Genomic DNA, 26960 nt, shown 5'->3' with positions numbered 1-26960 from the left:
AATGTGATGAAGTACCTATAACCTCCTCTGGCAGTGACGTTGAAAGGGCCACATACATCACTATGTATGAGTCCTAAGAGATCGGTCGCTCTGTGCCCATTAAAGGAGTCTTGGTCATCTTGCCTCGTAGGCATGACTCGCATATCTCATATGATTGAAATCAAATGAGTCCAAAGAAACCATCCTTATGAGTGGGATAAGCGTCATTTATATGACCTAAGCGATGCAGAGATAGGTGTGGTTCATATCGTTCGATTTGAACCTCTTGGTATTAACGTTATAGATAGAGCTCTCAAGGTCTAGAATATAGAGTCCGCTCATCGGAGGTGCACTCTGATAGAACATATCGTTTAAATGGAACAACATTTGTTCTTTATTATAAGCGAGAATCCTTTCTTGTCGAACAAGAAACCGATATAATGTTCTTAGTCAAGGCGGCACATAACAACAATCATCTAATTCTAGTACAAGCCCGGAGGAAGAGATAGATGATAAGTTCCTCCAGCAATAGCAGCTCCATTGCCTACTCGGAGGTCTATCTCACCCTTCGTCGATGCCCTGCTATTCCCTGAACATTAGTACAAATGTGCGAAGCACATCCGATATCTAATACCCACGATGAAGAAATAGAGGTTGACTTCTATAACATGAAGTAGAAATCTTATTTCTCTATTTCTTAAGATCTTAGGTATTCTTTGGAGTTCCTCATTGCCTTGCTTGTCCTTGATATAGGTGACAAAGATGCTCAACCATATCGTGCGCCCATCAACTCATGTTGCTTCTAAAGCTCGGAGTTCGTGGTCGCGAGCATAAAACAGGACACATCTAATGCGTTATCTTGATGCTTCTTAAGCATCCTTATCAGCGCGAGTAGGAGCCTTGAATGCTCGAGCGTCGATTCGTTCTGAGTGAGAACAATTCTCGTGTTCAGTCCCGGAAATTTGCTCCGTTGAGCTTGTCCTTCTTAAGAGCAGGAGAAAGAGTTCGTATTCGACGTCATGGTTATCTACAACAGAAAATTTGCAGAAATAAATATCATATTCTTTTAAAATCATTTAATTAGGCCTTTAACTAAATGATGCTCCCACTGAATACTGTAATTCTTGTGGGACAAGATCCACATCATACTAACCCTTGAGTTAGCTTTGGCTAATACGCCCAAGGCTTAGTATGATCGGTAGGTAACGATTACCAATTACATCTCTATGCAACTCTTGTTTATAGAATCAATATCCGCATTTATATTAAAACTCGAGTTAGCTTTGGCTAATACGCCCGAGAGTTAATATAGATGTGATTTTGACCTATCTTTTCCAACCGTTGGAATAATGCCTATAGTTGACTCGATCCAACCGAGTAACTAGGAATACTCAATCTAATTGAGTTTATATTCACTCATGCGTTGATAGGCGGGACCAAGATTGTCCCTCCGTACCCTACCAAGATAATATGTATTGCTCTGCTTTAGCAGATTCAACAATACATGTGATCGAGGTAGTGATAAGTATCACGGCACGGTTAGGCATTTAGAGTTGAGACGATTGAGATCTAATCTAATCGAAAAAGGATGCATCTTGTGCACGACTTAGATCTAATCTAATCGCAAGGGTGCATCATGTGCACGACTTAGATCTAATCTAATCGTAAGGCACTAATTAAGTAACTACTTATTAAATATGCATCACATACACAAGCAATTAATTAATTTATTTGTGATTTAGTCATGGCCCTACTACGATCTTCTCAAGCCAATGAGAAGATCGACTGGTCAACCTAGGGTCAACTGCTAAGCTCCTCCCTTTGACCACCTTGTGTTGCTCGTGCCCGCCTCGGAACTCCGTCTCGTGTGGACCCTCCACCGCTCCAATTTGTACATTACAATTTGAAACTCGAGTTACATTCGAGTCTAAATCTAATTTACAACAAGAATATAAGAGAAGGCACGACGCGCAGGTCGCGAAAAAAAAAATAAATAAAAATATACAACACGCGCAAACACATAATGGCACGCAGGCCGTATTATGAATTACAACACAATCCAATCATATTGGGTTTTTGGGCCATGACTATCACAAAATTAATATATAATTCAAAATTATATATTTTCATAATTTTTCTATAATTTTAAAATTAATTTTTACAATTTTTACGAGTAAAATTTCCCGGCGGTCCCGTTTAGCGGTTTCGGGCGCAATCGCGGAACGGGTCCCCTTGCGGGGCCAGGGGCAGCGCCCCTACCCGCGATCTAACCATCGCGAAGGTTCCTTTGCGATCCAATAGCACCTAAACCTGCTGTCCCAAAACGATTTGGGCCTAGACATTGCCGTTTCGGAAAAAATCTTCCCGGCGGGTTCGTTTTTAGCGATTTCGGGTGCAATCGCGGAGCAAATCCCCTTGCGGGGTTAGGGGTAGTACCCGTACCCACGATCTAACCATCGTGAGTTGCTCCTTTGCGATCTAATGGCACCCAAGCCCGCTGTCCCAAACAGATTTGGGGCAAAACGAAGCCGTTTTGGAAAAATCTTTCCGGTAGCCGAAGCCTACAAGTGCCGAGACACTTGTGCTTCGCTTCTACGGAAAAATTACCCATAAAAACTATAAAATTATAATTTTACAGAAAATTACAAAAACTTTAGTTTTCATAAAACCAAAAACAAACTCGTACAAGCCTTGCACGTGGCTCTGATACCACTGTTGGGTCTAACCCCGAATTACCCAAAGCCGTAGATCCGTGCAAGGAAAGCCGAAAGAAAATTACGAGTACAAGTTTAAAAACCTCTAGATCTACACTAGATGAGAGTTATACCTTCGAAGCGTGCCCTCGCAAATCCCGCTCGTCCAACGGTACGCCGGATCTCGAGACCGTCAAGTGTCGGTCCTCTAGAAGTATCCACACGAACAATTCTTGATGGAGAAAACCTAAACAAAGGTGTGCTAGCACCTTGATAGGTCACGGCAAGGAAGAGGAGGGAGAGCAAGGAGAGAGCACAAGGAAGAAGGAGTAAATGAGGAGTTGAATAAAAAAAATGAATTTCATTCTCACCTCTAAAGTGGCCGGCCACATTTTAGTGTGTAACCTCCATTTCCACTTAATTACAATTAAGTGGAGGTCATTAAGAGGTGTTGTGTAACTCCTATGATGTGGCACATCATGAAGATGTGGACCATTACCATTGGTCCACATCTTGCCACCTCACAATGATGTGGCAAATGACTAACCTCCACTCATTTAATGTGGCCAACCCACATTAAATGCAATGGAGGCTTGTAACCTCCATGAGGTGGCAAAACAAGATGATGTGGAACAACACTACTGGTCCACATCTTGCCACCTCACTCATGATATGGCAAAGAGTCAAGTCAAACTTGACTCAATCTCTCTCATGGTTGATCTAATCAAACCATTTGATTCAAGCCAACTTAATATAATGAATCTAATTCATTAAATTAAATTGATCTAATGAGTCATAATCTAAATTAGATTCATTAAATACATGAATCAATTTGAGTCTAACTCAATTAGCCCAATTTGGATTACTCTTAATCCAATTTGATTCATCAAATGAATATAATCCTCTTGGTTCATCGTATGAACCAAATCTCCATCTAATTATCCTAAGTGTGTGACCCTATAGGTTCTTGTAACGTTGGCAATGCCCTAAACCCATTTAGGAGCATAAGTAATGAGCGGTATCTAGCAACACATCATTACTACCCAAGTTACAAGAAATGTCGAGATCCAACATCACCTTGTGACTACTAATTGTGACTCCTCACAATATATGACATTGTCCTTCTATCCTAGACATCTAGATTGATCAATGTGAGGCATAGACCGTGTCATCCTCTAATCAATCTAAATCTTGAACTCCAAGTAGACTCACTCGATCAAATGAGCTCAACATCTAATGTTGACTCATTTGGGCATGGCCATGCACTTCGTGGTCTAACTCTATCAAGAATATTGATGTCACTCCCGTCATATGGGAGGGATAGATCCCATCTACATCACTCACATCTCTCTGCATAATTTGTTACATACCCAAGAATCGCCTTTATAGTCCACCGGTGACGTTTGTGAAACTAAAGTACATAACTCATGTAGGGATCCTGACTTGAGGTCAAAGGACTAATAGTCATACTAATAGCCACGTGAGAAAGTATATAACACTCGTATAATGATCCATGATATTTTCTCGTCATTCAAGATACGTTCTCTAATCGTACTCGTGTCGACTGATATCTCTATATCCACGACGTGAGATCAGTCATCGGTGACCTCGTCTAGTCTTATTATATTAACATTGTCCAGATGTTAATACTCGACTAGGAATGATTTAGGTAGTGTTCCCTATATCATCTCACTATCGATTCAACTAATCGATTGATATAGGTATGAACCTTCTACTCAAGGACACTATTATACTTAGTCTATTTGGCACTAATACAAATAAGTATAATAATCAAACAAATGCCTTTATTAATATACAAGAATATGATCTGATGAGTCCATACAATCATCAAATGATTGGCTCTGGGCTCTAACTAACACACTTTTAATTCTCGCGGGGAGCCGACGAAGGTCGTTGGGGCGTGAGCTCACTTATAACTCTGACCGAGGCGAGAGTTCTGGGCCACCACCGAAGGTCGTTGGGCGTGAGCAGAGCTCACTTTTAATTCTCGCACGGGAGCCGACCTGAAGGTCGTTGGGCGTGAGGAGAGCTCACTGGCGGAGGCGAGAGTTCGAACTCGACGAAGAGGTCGTTGGGCGTGAGCAAATCTCACTTTAATTCTCACGTGGAGCCGACCGAAGGTCGTCGTGAGAGCAGAGCTCACTTATAACTCGCACTGGGCGAGAGTTTGGAACAGTCGACCGGTGGCGATGGCGTTGGTGCGAGACGAATGATACTGTCCGGGACCGGTGGCGACGCCGAGACCAAGCCGAGGGGCCGATCTCGGTCAGGGGCCGGTGGCGATGTCCGGCCGGTGGCGAGACCAGTAATGATACTCCGGTCCGAGACTGGTGGCGATGGCTCGACCCCGAACGGGGGAGATAAGAAATCCAATAAGCTGGTCTGAGACCAGTGACTATCGCTCAACCCCGAGCGGGGGAAGGATAAGCTTTGAAGCTAGTAAAAGCGACGCATGTAGCAGCATGAGGAAATAAAGCTTATGTCATACCTGACAGCGGTGTGGTGCCAACCGACTGCGGATCTGTCTCGATCCCTCAACTCCCGAATACCCGTGGAGCGAGGGGAGAAGATGATAATATGAGCCCCGATCGTCAAAGAGAATGAAACCCATGGTAATATAGGGGAGCAGATTTCATAAAAGTAGAGGTAAGCAGAGCACCGTGGTTGAAGGAAGCAGAGCCTGTAGACATAAGAAGATGCAAAACAGGTGGTGGGGTGAAGGGTGCAGAGCCCGTAGCAGTAAGAGGATGCAGAGCCTCATGGTGAAGGGTGCAGAGCCTGTAGCCATAAGAAGATGCAAAACAGGTGGTGGGGTGAAGGGTGCAGAGCCCGTAGCAGTAAGAGGATACAGAGCCTCATGGTGAAGGGTGCAGAGCCTGTAGCACACATGATGGAGGAACTGGGCCCCTGGTTCCTGATCGGAGAGTAAGGTTCCTAGCCTGTAATCAAAGAGCGAGGCCCCTAGATCCTGATCGGGAAGTGGTACTGGAAGTCTATGATCGGGGAGCTGTGTCCCAAGTGTATGAGTGGGGAGCGAGGCCCCTAGTGTCCGATCAGAAATTGAAGGCTCTAGTCTTTGATCAAGGAACTAGGCTCTTACTCTTTTATCAGGGGAATATAACAGTTCCTATAATTGTAAAAAGAGAGCAGAGCACGTAGCGTACCTAATCGGGAAGTCGTGCCAACCAGCTAAGGGTCTGTCTTGGTCCCTTAACTCCTAAGTACCCGTGGAGTCAGGGAAAAAACATAACGGAAAAACTAACCTGTCAGCCAGCTGAAGCTCCACTCGATCCCTCGACTCCCGAATACCGGTGGAGTGAGGATAGAATATAATATATGCATCGAGATCCTCCGGTATTGTGATAATGGCAGAGAACCTCCCGACGTCGTCTATCTTCACGTTCCGGAGCAGGTTGTTGTGTTCCCACAGACGGCGCCAAATTTGATCCGGTCCGGAAGCTGAGTCAGACGGACCGTCGGGGGATGCGGATGAAATGTTGACTGAATCGCGACGTCCCGGAGGGGGGTATGCTGAGATGGCTTCCGTGTTGACCAAGTCTCCAAAAGTCATCTGGTCAACGCTACCTGCAGCCAGCGACCGGGTTGACCCGGCCCCCGGTACCCCGATGCTCGAAGCAGATCCAACGAATATATGAGTACCAGACTAAACTATAAAATAATGAAATGCGTATGAAATATAAACGGAAAACGTACCCTGGCCCAGGGGGGCGCCCTCGGATGGGACGCGGATAGAATTGTCGCGACCCGGAAGAGTGGATGACTCTGATCAGGCTGTAGAACTGGATCTGAAGACGCGGAGCTGGACGCGGCACGGAACCGGGGGATGAGCTGTAGGTCGGGGTATGATACTGGCACGTAGACCGGGACGCGAGATCGGTACACAGATCGGGATAAGACACCGGAACGCAGACCGGTATAAGACACTGGCACGCGGGCTGGGGTACGAGATTGACACGCAAGTCGGGACACTGGATCGACACGCAGGCCGGGACACTAGATCGGCACGCAGACGAGGACACTAGATCGGCACGCAGGCCGGGACACTAGATCGGCATGCAGGCCGGGACACTAGATCGGCATGCAGGTCGGGACACTAGATCGGCACGCAGGCCGGGACACTAGATCGGCACGCAGACCGGGACACGGGCTCGGCACGTAGGTCGGGATAACAACAAAAGCAGAATACGATCAAATCAGTGATGTCGAACAATAACAATGGCACAAAGGCTGAAACACCAAAACACACGAAGTTGGAACGAGATACGGCATGAAGCTCGGCACACAACGAGACGAAATCGGAGCCTGGACGAAATCGATATAAGGACAGTCGGCACGTGGATTGTTGTCTCGCGGGGGCTGTTGGTCCGGGAGGCTATATCGCGTGGAGGCGTCGGCAAGCAGGGTCGCGACGCCCGGTGACTGCCGGCGAACCAAGCTGCTGCGCAAGGAATGGGAGAAAAGGGTGGTTATGTCCCGACGACGATAGGCCTCGACGACGAGCATCCTCGGCGGCGGCGTGCACGAGAGCGAGAAGAGCGGTGGTGGTCTGCCGACGGCGGCGCAGCAAGGAGGGAGAGCCGGCTGTGGCGCAGCGAGGAGAGGGAAGTCGCTGCCGATGACGCCGAAGGCCTCTTTGGGCTGCAGCAGTGTTCTTCGGCGGCCTCGGCCTTAAGGCGCAGTGTGCACGAGGAGTCGAGGGGATGGCAGATGGAGGTAGACTGCCCGGTGGCTGCGTCGCGAGAGGACAGGTGACCGGCGGCAGTGTGGGTCGCGGGAGAGAGGAGGAGGAGGAGATGGTATCGCCGCTGGTGGGGGAGGGAAGCAGTCGAGATGCTATTGGGCGTCGTCGGTGTCGTCGGCGTCGTCGGCGTCGTCGGCGAGAAGAGGGAGAGAAAGAGAGGAGGAGGCCGGCGGCCGGCGTTGCCTCCAGCGAGGAGCAGGAGAGGGAGGAAGCCAGTCTTCCCGTTGGCGACGGCGGTGAGGAGAGGGAGAGGAGAAGAAGTGGTGGCCGGCGGCGACCTCTGCTCCGGCTACGTTGACGTCGACGTAAGAAGAAGGAAGAAAACCCCCTCCTCTGGCGGCGGAAGGCAAGCCACGCCCCAAAAAAAACACCCCCTTCGCTACAGTGTTTCCTCCCTATTAAAACCCTACACAGTGCCATGACAAATTTGCCCCTCCTTCCCCTCATAATTTCTTCCCTACCCCTCATCTAATATCCGCATCAATGGCGGTGGAGCTTACTGGAGAAGAGGAGCTTGTCGAGGCTCTCGTTGGGGGCATACTCGTAGATGAGGAGCTTGTCGTCACCATGGGCATAGTAGTTGTAGAGGGTCACCACATTCTTGTGCTGCACTTGCGACAGCAACAACGCATCATTCTCGAACTCCCTCATGCCCTACCGCGACCTCTGCCTTAGCCACTTCACCACCACCTCCCGCCCATCCTCGAGCTTCCCCTACTTCCACATCAACTAAGACCAAAATCAACACCCAACTCATCTTCTTTTGAATAAATTCATCAGTTGTCTCTGCCACAATACCTTGTAGACCAGGTCGAATCCTCCTTCGCCAAGCTTGTGCTTGGGACTAAAGTTGCTGGTGGCCGCCACCAGCGTCTCGTACCGAAACACCCTTTGCTCTGTTGTCGCGTTAGCCACCAAGTCCTCCTCCTCCTCCTCCTTCCTATTTGCAACCACCACATAGAATCGAGAAATTAGATGGCGACGCAAGCTCAAAAATCCAGTGCGAAAAAGGAGGAAGAATAATAAAAGACCGACCTTTGTGGTGACGATCTCCGAAGAAGCGCTTCATGATGCCACCGAAGAGCTTATTGTTTCCCCCGCTCCAAAACTCTAGAAGCAACTAGCTGCGGATACCCTGATGAACGCGTGCTTCCTTATCTCCGTTGGAGGATTTTGTGTTTCCACCTTGCCGAATCCGCTGGGTCTTCTCAACGTGTACCCTCAGCCGCTGAGGATGGGAAGTGTAGGACCCCAACCATGACCTGAGCGTTTGAGTTCTGAAGGTGGACGAGGCGGCCAATGGAGGCGGAGGAGGGAATGGGAAAGAAGACAAGCCAATGAGATAGGTGATAGAAGGTCTCCCTCATCACCATGGTCCAATGCGGTGAGCGTGACACACTTCAAGCCGCAGTGGCGGCATTCATTTCAACAACCTCCTTTGCTCGTCCTCCCCTATGTGTGGGTCACGTGCAAAGCACGATCTAATGCATTGAGTGAGACCTCACTAATGGGCCATATTCTCCATCAAAAAACCACTAACTTGGTCTTGACCCATATATAATTTTATATTTTCCTCTTTTTTTTTATATACTATTTAAAGTCTTCCACTTTATTATTCAAGCTTAATAACTAAGAAAATAAATAATTTTATTGATTGGAGTAATCTTGAACCTTGAAGTAATTAGAATAATTTTATGATGCTAAAAATAAGTACAAGTAAAGGAGAAGAATTGAATTCAAGAAATGGAATTATGAAAAGCATTAACTAGTCATTTGAGGGTTTACAAAACTACAGCTCTCACCATCAAACAACTGCAATGTTTCCCATCATAATCTCCATTTCTTCCCCCTTAATAAACCTCTTCACTAATATGAATGATAACCAAGTTCAAATATTAAAGCTAGAGATGCACTATCATAGGAAACAGATAGATTTCTCTGGGAATTGCAATGGGCAGTTAAGATCACCATAGTCAATTGAGTTTGAAGGTGGTTGGTTTATCGGTGATTTCCCGCTGGAACTGCACTTTTAAATGGATGCCATCAGCACAAGGTGATGCGATGATTTTTTTCATCCAACGATAAGATCAAATGGATCAACAAACTTACCTTCCAGTGAAGATGCAGGAACCATGGCCTACAATGACAAAGGAACTCAATTCAAATATCATGTAATAATGACATTGTTCATGAAGATTATTCTGAAAGTTACTCTCAAGTTTTATGAATGTAACTGATCAAATAAATAAATAGAACAGTAAATCCATGGAACTCTGAATTTACCGAGCTGAACTTACTAGGGGTCAGTAGTAGTGATTATGGCTGAATTATTGAAGTTACAAGTTCCACTGTTGCCTCTTGCTTTCTGATAGTAGTCATTGTAGGGTATAGATGCCAAAGCTAACAAGTTTCCTTGTTCATAGCAAGGTTGGCCTGAAATTTGCTAGAGACCAGGTCCACATGGCCAGTCCAAACCTTTCTTCACAACAATTGGGTCAGCTCTGGAGTTTGCTACACAAAACACCAGATCAGATGAGCTCTTCATTGCAGCCGATAGACTTGTAAAACTTACGGAAATCTTTGTGCCTTCATAAGACTCATCCAATTTCTCTTTGCCATACCACCTGGCATTGACAAAAGAGCATACTATGCACCAATTGGTAGTTCTACACTTGGAGAAGGATATTTTTATCGTAATTGAAAATAATAAATTTTATAATGTTTTTAACGGTTGAATACCCGTAGCTTAGAGAAGTTGTCTCTTCTTATTTGTATGTCCAAACCTAATATTGATAGTAGAATAATTTTGTATATAGTTTCTTTTGACAAACAAATTTTTACATGTAGTTCTCATCCATAAAAATCTTTGTTTTTACTCCTCAGTCAAACATCTTTACCTAATTGCCCATGATATTTTTAGGTACAAAAAGTCTAAAAATCAGTATAAATCCTCTTAAATTGAGTATCTTAACTTAGAATCTAGTATATTTTCTATCAAATTGAGTACGATTCTTTTTCACCTCAAAATATACTCTATTTTAGTTTAATGTACTGAATTTAATAAGAATTATACTCATTTTTATATTATTTGTACCGAAAAATATGAGGGTTAATTTCGATAGAAAATATATTCGATCATAGTATAGAGTACTAGATTATAATGTAAAGTGCTGAATTTAACATGAATTATACTTATTTTTAGTTTTTTTATACCTAAAAAATAAGAGGGACAATTTTGATAGAAAATATACTCGATTTTTAATATAAAGTACTGACTTTAAGAAGAATTATACTCATTTTTGGGCTTTTTGTACTCAATTTTGAAATTTTTATACCTAAAAAATCTGAGGGGCAATTTAGATATCAATATTTGCATGAGGGAGTTGAAACAAGTAATACTTTACATGCAGGGAGTGGAAACAAAGTTTTTGGACATGGGGATTACATACAAAATTAATATTGTGATTAGGGATTTTTCTCTAATTTATCGTTTATAGTAAGTATTAATAAATAATTATTATATATATATATTATTATTATTATTATTATCATCGTTATTAATTTAGTATTTTTATCTTTTATATATTTATTTGATAGTAAAAAATATTTTTTTAGTTAAGCACTTTGTAAAAAAAAAAATTAAGGGAGATAAATCAGAATTTAGGAATATAATCAGAATTTGATTAAAATATTAGAGATATTGTAATTAACTATCCAACCGTGTGAGACCGCATCACATAAAACCTTGCTTAATGGTTCAACCACCAACGAACGAGCTTAACCTAGAAATCACATTGTCGCACAGATTGGACTAAACTTCTGGTCCCACCGGATTTCCAATCGTCGCACGGGTAGCGTGTTTCGATTTCGGTGAATTATTTTAATGCCTTGAATTGGCAGCGAGGACGCCACGCTTTGTCTGGCCATCCACCCGACGACGGCTGACGACGATGGCAAACAAACTGCACCGCTTACTGACGGCGCCATTGACGCTGTCGAAGCGTGAGTTCGTGCAACCGAAATTAGGGTTAGGGCTGGCGCTTCAGGGAGCGAGAACCCTTGCAACTTCTGCGCCGCCGCCGTCTCAAGAGGCGTCTAGGTTTGATCCGCCGCCTTCCCCGTTGAAGCCGGAAGAAGCTGACAAGGAGGAAGTGAAAAGGGAAGAGGGAACTAGAAAAGATGAGGTGGTGGAGAATGATGATGGCGACTGCGTGAACAAGCTCACCGGTGAGATTGGCGGTCCGAAGGGCCCCGAGCCAACTCGGTATGGAGATTGGGAACGCGGAGGTCGCTGCTCCGACTTTTAGTTCCCTTCGTCAGCAGAACTGAATAAACTTTTTAAAAAGGTCAGATTTTCTAGATTGAATTTTCGTCTACTAGTTTCTCCCCCCAAATAATTGATACCGTGATTGTGTGCATCATGCCACTCTATTTTCATTTTTCTCTTGGGGATTAAATAATGATACATGGAATGCATTCAAGGATTGGTGTTATAGAAATTGCCTAGGCTAATATGTATGCAGCAAGACTGATAAGGAAGAGGCTTGATCAAAATTGATTTGTTTAATCGATACCATCATACCTTGCAGGGTATGGCAATGCTTTAGTTAAAAGGCTAGGCTAGCTAGTCCTACACAGAAGTTTCAGAATGCGGCATTGGTTAGACTGAACTTCGAGCATTTTGGTTATTGGAGGTATTCAGCTACATTAGACGTAATCTTTGTGTATTAAATTCAAATGGAGGTTCTTGTGGTGTCTTTCATGTAGCATCCCAACTCAATTTCATAAAAAAATAATATAAATAAGAAAAAGATGTGTTAATGGGAGGGATTGGGATTCCAAACAAATTTGAAATAAATCAAAATAAAATTATAGCCTTATACTTCTAAAAACAACAATTTCAAATTCGAAACTAGTTTGAATAACTTATTCTCCTAAATAGGAGGATCTACCAAAATAAATTCACAGTCTAAAACTTAAAAATTGAAAATATGTTCTCTAATTTGCATTATTCTTTCCCGCCAAGAAGAACCTGAACTATAAACAAAAATCCCTGTAGATAATTCATACTAATTACAAACCAAATTGCTAGGGGAGAGGACAGGATAATTTAGTCTTCAAAAATAGTATATTAGGTTAGGTTATTCACAAAGATCTATCCGAGAAGGGGAGAGGCATGTGGAGGAAGCACATTAAATTGGTGTGGATTTGAAGTAGTGTGGTGACAAAGGGATTGGGACAGTTGTTCAGGGTGGAGTATTCACAAGGATCTAATCTGAGTAGGGAAGAGGCATATGGATGAAGCATCTAGATATGGTGTGGGTATGACACAGCATGGTGGCAGATAGATTGGACATATTTAATGAAGAGAGTTCTCATTAGTGGTTGGAAGGGATTACTTGGATGATGACTTGATCGCTCACAGAGATTCTTTAGTCAGTAGGGGAGCTAGGTTAGCTGTAGGGGAAAATGTTAAAGTGGATTGTGTCTTTAGGATGCAGAATCAGTGAGGAAGATTGCTCTGTGAAAGTGGATTTGGGCCAAGGATCATTGGTGGGATAAAGTCGGATTCTTCTCTAGATGGGTTGGATGTGCCAAGGATGCACCGTAGCAATCATATTGAGATTCTGCACAAGAAGAGGGATGGTGAGATGTGTTGAATTCACCAAATCTTGTCAAGAAACCAGGGGGTTACAAGGCAACAAAAGGGGAAGCCACATTTTCCTGTTCGTCGATTGGTGCTGAGGTGGTGGCATATGTGGGGAAGCTCACATGGTGAGAACTACAAGTTGATGCTAATGTAGTAATCAAGAGAGGAGATTTCTCATGGCGGAGGATATTGGAGTCTTCTTGCAAGACCCACAAGCAAGTCTGCATTGTAGAGGTTGTGGATCTATAGTGGTGGTTGGAAGGTGTCTTAGGTTTTCGTCTCATAGTTGAACTCAAGTCAGGATTTGAAGGAGCTTGGTGAATCCACCTGCAAAGGGGCACTAGATGGATTATAGAAGGTTAGTATATTTCAGGACAAGTCGTTTGGTAGAAGAAGCTCCATATACATGTCAATTAGGTTTAGAGTCATCTTCATCGAGAGTGGAAAGATTTGTTGTCGGAGGAGAAACATCCCTTGCTATGAGAAAGCACAAGCAAATTAAATCAACATTCAACTCTGATTGGTTGCTAGTTCTTGCGGAAGGATATGGTGGAGAAGCAATCATAGGGAGAAAAATAGAGCACCAATTACTAGGGTTCAGCTTTGATACTAACTGATATAACATCAAAACTTAAATCGTCATGTTCGGGGCATGATTCTAAGTGTAAGGACTAAGGAGGTACCCCTTCTAGTGAAAATTCACCAAAAGGTCATAATCGCAAGGTAGAAAGGAGTAACACATGATGGACGATGAACAAATAATCCAAAAGATAAGTATGCATTTTATTCATTTGTCAAAGCAACAATGCAGATTTAGTGTGTAAGCAAGAACATGAGCAAAGATTTTTGCAAGGAAAGAAACATTTTGTATAAGAAGAATACGTTAACTATGTGAATGTGAAATGCTATGAAGAAAAATAAAAAGTGCAAAGATATCAATCAACAAAACTGGTTTTGACACAACTGGGTATCCTTTGAGCAGTTTTAACTTTGGCTTTAGTACCTCTCGTGCAAATCTAGAGACCAAAGAAAATACAAAATAAGCACAAAATTGCAAAGTGAATAAATAGAGAGCACATGATCGAATTATGATCTTATTAAAGAATTCAAAGACCAAGTATTATGATTCACATTTAAGCATTTCAATTTCACTTAAATATATATTTACTTTCCATCTCTGTATCATTATTGGTTACAGACTTTTAATCATATCAATATTGATACATTTGAACCGTTATTTTTAATATAAATAAATTCATTAAGAGGTAAATCATTAAAGGATTGACCACATGGTATAAGTAGTGTCATCTAACATGTGAGCTCTCACAGGTGATAAGAAGCAATATAGTGTAGCACACAAAATTGATCACACATGATGCATGCTTCGATGTAGCCCATAGGTGACTAGGAGCCCTAATCATGGCTAGTGTTGTATTATTTGATTTTCAGCATTTATTTTACCACTCATATAGCTGCTTATTCACTGTTATAGTTCATGCATTTGAAATTATTTGATATTTAAAACATGTTTAGTGTGAAGGATTAATATGTCGCCATTTAGTAATAGTCACATTAAATTAACAACTAATCTCAGAATCTAATGTATGGCATTTAAGAAGCATGAAAATATCAGAATACGTCCCTGGGGCAATAGTGCGATGGTTAGAGGTGGGGCAGGCTCCCTAGGCAACAAGGGTTCAAATCTCACCGGGTCACATTATACATGGGGAGTTTGAAAAACTTGTGACACCGTCAAGACCCATTTGTGCTTCCCGATTTACCTTGATGACCAGTGGTAAACTTCTATAGGCCGGGCAGGTCGCTTGGATTAGTTGGATCATAAGAGTTGGATACCTAGATTATCAAAAAAAAAAAAAAAATCTTAATAAAACATGGAATATAGAAGGTAAAACGATATAAGTTAGGTATGTAACTATAACATTATGTTATAAATTGAAAACTCCCCTAGATATGACCCACATGTTAATAATACATGATTAGTACATGTTGTTAGGGGATCAAGAAAGGAATTCATCCACCTCTAACAGTACTTAAGAACTAGGTATTTTCATGCACAAGAAACTATTAGTAGTGATCAAGAAAGGAATTTTTTTATCTCTAATAGCTAAGAACCAGGTTAAAGAAGGTCAAAGTGCTCCTCTTGGAAGAACCTGTAAACAACAATCAAAGGAACGACTTAGAAAGGTTCCCTATCATATTAACAATAATAAATCTAAAGATCAAGCGATACTCTAAATCATTAGATCCGATCTTGATCCAATTAACATAACATAAATTAAACTGAAAACCCCTTACAAAACGACCCTAAAATCCCTAAATTACCCAAGAAAAATAGCAATACCCTCTACAAGGAACAAGTAGTATCACATGTGATCCAGTGTACAAACACATCTAGGAACAAGATGTCTACCATCCTTAAGAAGTCAACCTAACTGTTAGAATCACTAGAAAACAGTAATCAAACATCACAAGGAAGGGGGATCACAAACAATTCGCCCTTATTACAGGGTAGTCAAATCTGAATGGAGTTTCAAATGGATCCAAGCCAAATCCAAAGTAATACTGCTGGATTCATCATAGAAGCAAGGAAAGGTCAAGATCTGAAATCTGATGGCTAACCTAGATCACAACCAAGAAGAACAAGGAATGAGGAATCCTTACGTAGTTTAATCAGTTTCCGGACAACTTTCGATCACAAGATCCTCTGGATCGGACAAAGTAATTTGCTCATACCCTAAATCTACAATCAAGAGGGATCCCAGTAACTTGTTCATGTAGGTCCCTTGCGGTCGACGGGGGGGGGGGGAATTGCCCAGCACAATAAAACAACGAATACCTTTCTCAAACTATCGGGCTTTCAAACAATTACACACTTAAAGAAATAATAATAGAATTAAGAGGAGTACGACACAAACAATTTACTTGGTTGGCAATCAGAGGATTGCTACTCTAAGGAAAATAAGCTCATTATGAAGATTTTCTTTTCGAACAAAACGTCGGAGGCGAAGAAGCCTCGTACACGGAAATAAAGCTTGGAAGTGAAAAACAGAAAGAGATTCGAAGTACAAAGTGTGTTGTTCGAAATGGAGAAGATTAGGGCTCTATTTCTAACTCACTGGTCGAAACTAACTATTTGTTGATGTGGGTCCAGTCCCCCGGACCCTCTCTGGGTGCCCCTAGCATGACAAATCTTATCTTCTCGCAAACGGCTATGCAACGGACATGGGATAAAATTTTATTCCGCTCCGGGCGCCTGGACCCACTCCGGGCGCCTGGACCATTGCTGACGCTGATTCGTAGCGTTGAGGAGTCGAGGCTCCCCGGTTAGCACTAAAGTGGTCTCGACACCCGGAGCAGCTTCGGGTGCTCGGACAAGAGTCAACTCCGGGTTGATTTTTTATCCGAGCTTTTGCTCCGGCTCCGCTCGCTTGGGTGATTTTGGCCATCCGGGATTGGTCTCACCTGAATCCTTCTTCCGGCCTTCTCGAGTAATCTTCCGCTTTAACTTCTCGTCCCTCGAAAATGTCGCGCACTTCCTTCTCGTCTGCCAGCGTACTCTTCTGCAACAACTCGTCCCTCGGATGCACTGAGCACGTCAACTTCTCGTGCCATCCTTAATTGCATCTTTCACTCGACTTCTTGTGCTTCTAAGTTCCTGCAAGGATCAAAACACAACAGGACTTAATTTGACTTGGTTGATCACATCAAAACTATCACGGAGTACTTACAATCTCCCCCTTTTTGATGTGAGCAACCCAAGTTAAGTTAGGGTAAACCAAAATAAATCAGAGTACATGATTTACAATTAATAACATGTAAATAAAAATGCATGTAATACAAAATCAAAATGTACCCGCCTCTAGACTTAATCTCTAAGTCTTCATTGCAGTGATAACATCCCACTCTCCTTTTTCTTATTTTATCTTGCACTTGATTGAATTTATTAGTTCTAAAAAACTTTGTAAACTTTCTTACCAAAAATGTCGCTTTGTCATCGTTGAGAGATGTTTCGAAATCTGGTTCATCCATTTTTACTTTTAAGGCAATGTTCTGCTTTGACTCCTTTAGATCTGCATATCTAGACTTATGAATTTCAAAAGTAGAAAATAATTTTACTAAATTACTTATCTCTAAATTTCCAGAGATGTAATATGCATCTACTAGAGTTGACCATTCAGGTAAAAAAGGGAAGCCCGGTGCACGAAGCTCCCGCTATGTGGGGTCTCGGGGAAGGATTCATTGTACGCAGCCTTACCCTGCTTTTTGCAAGAGACTGTTTTCAGGATTCGAACCCGTGACCTTTTGATCACAAAGCAACAACTTTGCCGTTGCGCAAGACTCCCCTTCAGAGTTGACCATTCAGGTGTTCTAGGAAAAGCATTAAGCACATACCTTAGCAAATCTCGGTTGGTTATCTTTTTTCCGATATTCGTGAGTTTGGTGATCAATTCCTTTAGCTTGGCGTGCAGTTGAAGGACCGTTTCACCTTCCTTCAATCTTCCGAAGTAGATCTCTTCTTGCGAGCTTGGCTTAGGATTATCCTTTATGAAACTCCAGGAATTTTTCCCAGAGGTCTTTTATTGATTTGTAAACTCCGATTTCATTGACCTCTTGTGGTGGCAGCGCGCTTAGTAGATGGAATTCTGCTTTTCTGTTGACCATAATTTAGGTCGTTCTTTCTTTGTCCAGTTTTCTTCTTTCTTTAACTTGCCCTTGCTGTCGGTAGGTACTGCAAAACCATTTTTTAAGATTAAATATATATCAAAATCAGTTTTGAAATATACTTCCATTTACTTCTTCTCGTGTGTGAAGTCTCCCTCGAACTTCGACGGGTGGATGCTTGTTCCGACCATCTTCTTTTGTGCTTCGGTCGGCCGTTAGTTTTTTTGAAGTAGTTGGGCTCTAATGCCATTTGTAGGTCCTTTGCGGCCGGCAAGAGGGGGGGGTGAATTGCCTTGCATAATAAAACAACAAATACCTTTCTCAAACTATTGGGTTTTCAAACAATTACACACTTAAAGAAATAATAATAGAATTAAGAGGAGTACAAGACAAACAATTTCCCAAATCTGCAATCAAGAGGGATTCCAGTAATTTGCTCATACCCCAAATCTGCAATGAAGAGGGATCCAAATGGGATCAAAATCAAAAGACTATAGGTTATTCAGTGTCCATTTTGCATCATCCACAACACCAGAAATCGCTGCCATTGTGAACAAGAGAGAAATGGAAATCAGAAAGGAATGATAGAGCAGAGAGAGAGAGAATTATCTGGGATTGGCTGTAGGTGGACAAAATCCACCAATCATCAGCGACCACGTGATGATGCATCATGGCCTTGGCTGGGGTCACAAAGGAGTCAGGGCAAATGGGTTATTGTGCGAGATCAAGGTGGGAGAAGCAGGAGGGCTGTCTGCCAGATGAGGAGAAGATAGCATAGCTTGTTGGCAACTTTGATTGTGCGACCTCCTGCAATCGGGCTCTTGTGGTGATGTAAGTGAAGAGGGTGATTGGGAGAAGAGGGAGAGAAAGGTGGCGAACTACAGTGGGGATGAGAAAAGAAGGGAATAAATAGATAGATTCAATTCAAACTCCAGCAGCTAAACCACACACAACTAAACATTGGTTCAGTGAAGAAGGGCAGTTCGGTGCATGAAACTCCGGCCAATGCGGGTCCTGGGGAAGGGTTGTATCATATTGGGTTTATTGTATGCAACTTTACCTTGCATTGCAAGAGGTTGTTTCTGTAACTTGAACCCGTGATTCCAGGTCACACGACAACCACTTTAGTATTGCGTCAAGCTCCCCTTTTGGTTCATCTCTAAAGTAGTCAAATCAAATTCAAGTCAAGTTCAAATTCAAGTCAAGTTCAATTTGGACTTACATGACTCTGATCATGTTGCCCACCTAATAGAGTCAAAAGAATCTTAATTTGATCTCAATTGAGTCCTCCAAAACCAAGATTTTGGTTATAGTTCAGCTTGTTAATCCAGCTTGTTAATATTTTTTAAAAAAAGGAGAGTAAAATTACTGCTTTAAAAATTAATTGGTAGCAAAATATGATATATAATATAAATTCATCTAAGAGAAATATTATTAATAAAAAAGATTATCTTACATGGGTTGGTTGTTATTTTTTTTAAAAACACAACCTGAAACAATCTTGGAAATAAACCAAATTAAAGTACCCTAAACACTTGTTTTGAAAATGTCCTATACTTTTAAATAAGATAGTTACCAATATAAAACTGCTTTAGATTACTTATCCTCCTAAATAGGAGAATCGAGCTAAATATAAACTTACAAAGTCTAAGAAATTTAAAATATTTTTTTCTAATTTACATCAGTCTTCATGGCTGCTAAATCCATATCTCAACATTGATATGTAGTTTTCTAATCAGAAAAATATTCATTTTCAAGGAGAAAATTAGATGAAAGTATGTATTACCAACATATGCATGATTGATATGATTATCAAAAATATGGTTTTAAGCAATGAATTTTTGATTTGCTTGATATACATTATTTTACGATTGATCGTTGTTAAAAAAGCATGGTCTTTTACGCACTCACATGTGCCTGTGCCTAAAAGGGCTTCTTAAAACAGATGAATGAATATGTACACTCAGTTCCTTCTTAGTTGATTGGCTATGTCGATGACTTGAAATGTTGATACATAGGTTCAAGATTATCATGACATCAATGCTAACCATTATCTTTTCTTGCTGTTACTGAAATCTGCAAAGTTGTAACCATTTTGGTTAAATTACTTTTGCATAAAAAATTTCATCCTATTTGGCATCTTGCATTGTTTTGTAAGACATCTATTAGGGAACCAGGGGCTTTCTTGAATTCTATATTAGGAGTTTACTAAAATTCAACCACAATTCCTGTAGCTGAAGTTTAGGGTATGGAGTAACTGTGCAAAACTAGCTTGTTGCTGCAAAGAGAAAACCTAGTAATCATTCTATGTAATTACTTTCATGTGCATGCATGTGTTATTTGTTTTTTAGTGGATAGTGTCATAATTTCATGGCTCAAGATGGAGGTGAGCTAACTCTGCTCGATGGTTAGATGATGAAAGAAGTTCAGTTGAGTCAAGGCCTCTGTTTGCCATCAGAAAAATGAGGCTTACAAGGTTTGGGTTTCTTATTGCTCAGGAGTAATATAATTTAATTTTATTAAATTCTTTTAAAAATTAAGGAAAGTCTAGATTGATGCAACGAAATTTGCACATTTGCTCAAGAGTTGTACCAAAATCTACAAATTTGCGATTTCACATAATTTTTTTTTTTGTTTTCCCACAAATTTGATTAGTGGGAACCTGTTATATTTACCATTTTTTTTTAAAAAAAATTCCAGATCTAACTGTTCTGCTAATTCCTATTTCCTGATTCTTTCTTTATCCTCATGAAATCAGATCCCGGGTGACAGATGAACAAGAAAAGGTAAGCATTTCCAGCCTGGATCTTCTTGTTGCTGCACAATTGACCTGTTCTCTCCTGTAGCAGTTCTTTCCAGGACAAAAAGTTTCTGTTTCTATCGAACATTTGTACTAATTTCAGAGGTTTGTTAATGCAATTAGTTTAAATGAGAGAGAATTCTTTAGCTTCTAATCTGTGTTAAGTGGTACTAACTGACAACTGCCAAGACCATTTTCTTTTCTCCATTTCTTTCATATACAAGGCCTAAAGCCATGGCTGAGACTTGAGATGGACAGCCATGGTTCGGTGCAAACAGGAAATGTGGTGGCAACGTTGGTGAAAGGAAAGTGGGGGAGAGATGTATTTGTTGAATCATCAGGGACGTGAACCTGCACTTGGTTGTATCAGATGGCCGAGGAAATGGCAGATCTCTTCTGTGCAATTTTGAATTTTTCATCTAATAAATTTTGAATATTTCACCTGTTCTTTGTAGTAGAAAGTCGATGCCAAAGGAAGGGAGGAGTAGGAATTTTTGAAGGAGTCATACTGAACGGGAGAGGAGTTGATTTTGTCAGGGGAGGCGAGGGAGATTTCGTGGTAGGAGATCGTTGGTCACATCCTTGCGTCATGAGCCAGAGAGCCATTTCCATTGAGAAGGGTTCTCAATGGTCATTTATCTCCATTATCCACTAGATCGTCTATTGCAAAAACTTGTTTGGCAACTACAATCCCTTAATCCTAATATCTTGGCATGCCTCTCAACCCAACTAAAGAGGCACAATAATCACATCCTCACATTACTAAAGGAATCAATAGCATTCAACTTACTCTCAAACATGTAGTTCAAATTCCAATTATGACGTATTACAAGATAACTTTCTCTAATGGAATAAAAAATTTAGAAAGTTAGCTATTAGGCTGGATCTGGCTGTACTTTCAGATTTATTTGATGAGCAAATCAGGGAAAAGATCATTCATCATCAAAATTAATTGAGGATCAATTGAGCCCAAAGTCCAAACATCTTAATTATATATAAAAAAAACTGACGGGATGCTATCACTTACATCAATTGTGCCAACAAAAGTATCCAGGTAATATTAAAGGTAAAAAATGTCAAAATGGATTTGGTAGCACCTGTATACATTACTCTCATCTAAAATTATTAGAATATGTGGATAAAAATGATAGAATGTTGGACCGGATGCTATCACTTACATCAATTGTGCCAACAAAAGTATCCAGGTAATATTAAAGGTAAAAAATGTCAAAATGGATTTGGTAGCACCTGTATACATTACTCTCATCTAAAATTATTAGAATATGTGGATAAAAATGATAGAATGTTGGACCGGTTACAACAACAAAAATATATATTTTTAAGTTTCTTATTTTTGCCTCGGATAATGATGATAAAAGGTGATTACATTTACATCCAGCGCTTCCGCTAACTTATCCTAAAGTCAACACGAAGGAGATAAATCACAGGTGGTTACTAGCTTTAGAAATAATGATTGACGCATGAGGGAGATATTTACCTCAGCTATGACGTGATTCGAACCTCAGACCTCATGGTGGTAGCACCTCATGCGCTAACCACTAGACTGTCCCGAGGGGACTTTTTTTTACCTCGGATAATGGTGTAGGATGCTCATGTAGTTTTTCAAATATTCATGATTCGATTCTTAGTTATAACACATTGTAAGATATTTTCTTCCGATGGAATGATAAACTTGGGATGTTGGATTATTGGGCCACTCGCTATAAGTATTTTTAGATTTACTCTAATTGTTAGTAAAAAAATTTTATGGGACTAAATTGATCATCCCATAATTAATTAGCTAGAAGTGCTAGATATCTTATGTTAAAAAAAAGTATTTTTTTAAAAATCAAAATAGATCAATTGGGCGAGGTGGTTGGAGTTTTATTTTGATTTCTCATGGAATGTTCAAGTATAAATGCTCGGAGAACAAAAATGATATTGCTTATCCCAAATAATTCATTATCATCAATCTTACAATAAATATAGATAAATTATGGGAGCATTTTACCTTAGCACAGATAACTTTAGAGTTCATCATCAGTCTACTTGAGTCAAGGGCGGATCTAGGCAAGGGTTGGAGGGGGCTAAAGCCCTCGCCAAGATTTGTCGGAGAAGGGGCCAACAAGGAGTCCGTGGCGTGAGAAGTTCGGCGTCTGATAGAAATCTTCTTGACGTCCGATAGAAACGCAAGCCAAAGAAGGTTTTCATCGATTTTTTTTTTTTTTTATAAATAAAATACATAGGTCTCACTTTGCAGGCTAAAAGATGTAGCCCAGGCCCAATAGGTCATCTACTTTTTTTCTCTTCGTTGCATTTGCGCTGCTCTCCCTCTTCGTGAGAATCGTGACTCCGCCTCACTCCTCAGTGCTTCGTTCGTTGCACATTTTTTCTTTGCCATCGCCCATCCGTCGTCCGTCGACTGTCGTTTGCCGTTTGTCGTCCGCTGTCCGTCGGTCCACTGGCCACCAGTCTGTCAACCGCCGATCCACTGATTGCCGACTGCAGTCTGCAGCAGCCGCCCACTAGGTCCACCGCCTCCCTCTCTAGTTGTTTCTTTACTTTTGTTTTTTTCTTATGTTGATTCATTGATTGGATTGTGTGTGACTTTGTTCTCTTGATCTCTTCTATTTTAAATTGTTCTATTGACTACCAACTACCAAGTATGAAAATCAATATTATTCAGTGCTATTCGAGGTAAATACTAAACCGATTGTGTTATTTTCTCGATTTCTCGCTTATTTTACAGAGTCATTGTCTTATTGGGAAGCCCCCCACTAGGCCACCACCGCTCAAGTCATGCACATAATTCAAGGTTAATTTTTTTTACCATTCCTATTTTTTTACTTTTTTATTTCAATTTAAATTAGGGGGTTTAGGGTTTAAATTAATTTTGAATATTAATTTAATTACATAATGTACATGACTTTATTTTTAATTATTTATTTATGTAGATTATGGAGAGATTTTTTAAACCTAAACGTTTTCGTGAGGGTTCTTCCAATGATTCTAATATTAGTGAAGCTGTGGAAATTTAACCTCATGTGGAATTAGATTTAAATGATATCGTTAGTGATCCGGGATTACGAAAATTAATTAAAGAGTTTGATATTTCTATTCGAGATCAAGTCCGAAGAGAGTACTTGACTAGGGGGCCTTGTCAACCAATTGAGCATATATATCCAAAAAGAACTTTTGGTAATCAAGAAAGGAGTTTCCAAGATAGTTGGTATAAAATATATACATGACTAGAATATAGCATATCAAAAGATGCGGCGTTTTGCTTATGGTGTTATCTTTTTAAACCATCAAATAAAGGAGGTCGATATAAAGAGGATGTAAAAACGGGATTCATTAATTGGAAAAATATTTTAGAAAGATTTAATTTGCATAATGGTGTCGTAGATAGTTGTCACAATCATGCTAGAGTATAGTTTAAATTTTTTCAAGATCAAAGACATCAAATATGTTACGAGCACATGGGTGAGATATAGAGGTTTCTTATCGCACCCGTTTAACAGTAATGTTGGATGTTACGCGATTTCTTTTGAAGCAGAGACTGTCTTTTTGTGGACATGATGAGTCAAGTAATTCTTTAAATAGAGGAAATTTTCTTGAATTGCTTCAATGGCACAGTCAACAAAATGAGGAAGTTTCAAAGGTTGTTAATCAAAATGCTCCCGAAAAACAATCAAATGATTTCTCCAACAATTCAAAAAGACCTTACGCGTGCTTGTGCCTCTAAGATCACACTTTCCATAATTGAAGATATTGGAAACAATGTTTTCTCCTTAATGGTTGATGAATCTCGAGACATTTCAGTGAAGGAGCAAATGAGAGTTGTATTGAGATATGTGAACAAAAGAGGGCAGGTGACTGAACGATTCCTTGCAATTGTACATGTATCTAACACTAGCTCTCATTCTTTGAAGGATGCTATCGATGCTTTATTTGTGAAACATGGATTGCCATTATCTAGACTGAGAGGTCAAGGATATGATGGAGCTTCAAATATGCGAGGTGAATTTAATAGGTTGAAATCTCTCATTTTGCAAAAAAACCCATATGCAAGGTATATTCATTGTTTTTCTCACCAATTATAGTTAGTTATTGTTGTTGTCGCCAAGAGTAATCTCAATGCGAGTGATTTTTTTAATTATGTCACTATGATTGTCAATACGACAGGAGGATCATGTAAAAGAAGAGATCAACTTAGGCAAATTGAAGATGATAGGATTGTTGCAATGTTGGAGGGTGGAGAGATTCGTATGTGCAGTGGCAAAAATCAAGAAACTAATTTAGTAAGGCCAGGAGATACTCGTTGGGGATCACACTACTTGACATTGTCTCATCTATTATCTATGTGACCTTCAGTGATACAAGTGTTGGAGAATATTTGTGATGATTCTAGTTCTTTTGATGGTAGAGGGGTTGCCAAAAGTTTGATTCAGAAAATGGAGAATTATGAGTTTGTTTTCATGTTGCACTTGATGAAGATGATATTGGGAATGACACATGAGTTGTCACTTGTGTTACAACAAAAGGATCAAAATATTGTCCAAGCCATAAGTTTGATTAAGAGTGTGAAAGATCAATTTCAAATATTTAGGGAAGAAGGATGGTATACAATTACAGATAAAGTCAACACATTTTGTGAGTTGAATGAGATCCAAGTGCCGAAGATGAAAGATAATTGTTTGATTGGCGGTCGTAGTAGGCGTAGAAGGCAAGTCATCACCAATTTACATTATTATCGTGTGGAGATTTTCTATCCGGTATTATTTCTAAAAAAATTATTTTATTATTATTATATTCGTCAATAAGATTTTCTTTACTTATTAATTATTATTGTTGCAAATTACAATGTTAGATTGTTGATTTAGTTATACAAGAGATGAATACTCGCTTTTCAGAAGTTGGCACATAATTGCTTAGTTGTATAGCATGTCTTCATCTGAGGAATTCTTTTTCTGAATTCAATGTTTAGAAACTAGTTCGACTTTGTCATTTATATTCTGAGGACTTCTCAACAAATGGTTATATAGTTATTGAGCAACAACTTCAGAATTTCATTCATAATATACGACAGGATCCAAATTTTTCTGGAATTGAAGATTTGGGAAGTTTTGCACAGAAAATTGTTGAAACTCTAAAAAATCAAGTTTATCCATTGGTTTATTGTCTGGTTGAGATGACATTAGTTTTACCAGTTGCGACTGCTTCTGTTGAAAGAGTATTTTCTATGATGAAGACGATAAAGATTGATTCAGGTAACTGAATGGGAGACGAGTGGATGAATGGTAGTCTAGTCGTATACATCGAGAAGAGTATCTTTTCAACAATTGAAATGAGCAAATATTACAGCGTTTTCAAAAGATGAAAAGCCGCAGGATGCAATTGCCTCCTCTTTCTTATCCAACAACCACTTAATATGTCACCAAGTATTAATCAATACTTCAATAAGCAATAGTCTAATTGTAATTTATTAATTTAGTATTTTATCTTTTTATGATGCCAAATTGAACTTTTTGTTATTAAATATATTTATTATATTGTAAAAAATATTCTATTAGCCCTCATTAAAATTTATCTCTAGATCCGCCCCTGCTTGAGTCCAAGGTGGTAAATGAACCAAATATTCCTGAACAAGTTTGATGTTTGACTTGGTAAGAGTTTGTTTATGTTCATTCAATATATGCAACATCAATTAAATGAAAAAGCTTAAACAACTCGTTTAACTAAACGAAAAAACTTGAACAACGTTATGAACTATGTTCATCAATAAAACTCTTATCAACTTACTAAATTAAATAGAGAAAATAAATAATTTGTATTATTAAACTCAATAACTAATCAAATAAACTTAAAATGTTAAATTTTCAAACAATCAAACAAACTTAAATTGAGCGCTTGATAACATCTAAATAAACGAAGCTCAAGCTAAGCTCAAACCAAGCTTAAGTTTATAAAAAAGAAACCATGCCAAATTTGAACAATTATTTTAACAACTTGGTTCATTTTAGGCTCGACTCGACTTATTTTGACTCGATTATTTTATTAAATAAGTTTGAACACCCTAAAACTTGATTCGACTTAGCTTATTCACAATCCAAGTTGAGTCGTATCCAAGCTCGCATGGGCCCTAGTTTTTATGCGTCAAATCTTTATATATTTTTATTTTAATTTTTTTATATAGTTAAATATTTAGGTCAAGTTTAGTCTTTTAGCGTTTGCCCGATACTGTCTAAGTTGCCTGGCTGGTAGACTAAATCTATTGTGGTCCAAATATTATCACGTATTGTCCGAATTAGGTGAGATCATGGTTGGCAATACGGTGTCAATTTGGATAGATCGGATTATATTTGAGTTGAA

At 40.1% G+C, this 26960-nt stretch overlaps 1 protein-coding gene and 1 pseudogene across 1 annotated transcript; one reads left to right on the top strand and one right to left on the bottom strand.

Moving 5' to 3' along the window:
• Window positions 1-10000, bottom strand: part of LOC121986567 — a 39637-nt pseudogene extending 29637 nt beyond the window's left edge.
• A 1405-nt stretch (window positions 10001-11405) lies between these two features.
• Window positions 11406-25866, top strand: LOC121986566. The gene is made up of 6 exons (XM_042540530.1): window positions 11406-11742; window positions 24357-24460; window positions 24521-24608; window positions 24774-24854; window positions 24963-25363; window positions 25576-25866. Exons 1-6 carry the CDS (start codon window positions 11406-11408, stop codon window positions 25864-25866), a joined length of 1302 nt encoding a protein of 433 aa, XP_042396464.1.
• The last annotated feature ends 1094 nt before the right edge of the window (window positions 25867-26960 follow it).

The sequence above is a fragment of the Zingiber officinale genome, chromosome 5B (assembly GCF_018446385.1).
Source record: "Zingiber officinale cultivar Zhangliang chromosome 5B, Zo_v1.1, whole genome shotgun sequence".
Taxonomy (NCBI): domain Eukaryota; kingdom Viridiplantae; phylum Streptophyta; class Magnoliopsida; order Zingiberales; family Zingiberaceae; genus Zingiber; species Zingiber officinale.
The sequence above is the reverse complement of the archived record's forward strand: the minus strand, read 5'-3'. Positions and strand labels throughout refer to the sequence as shown.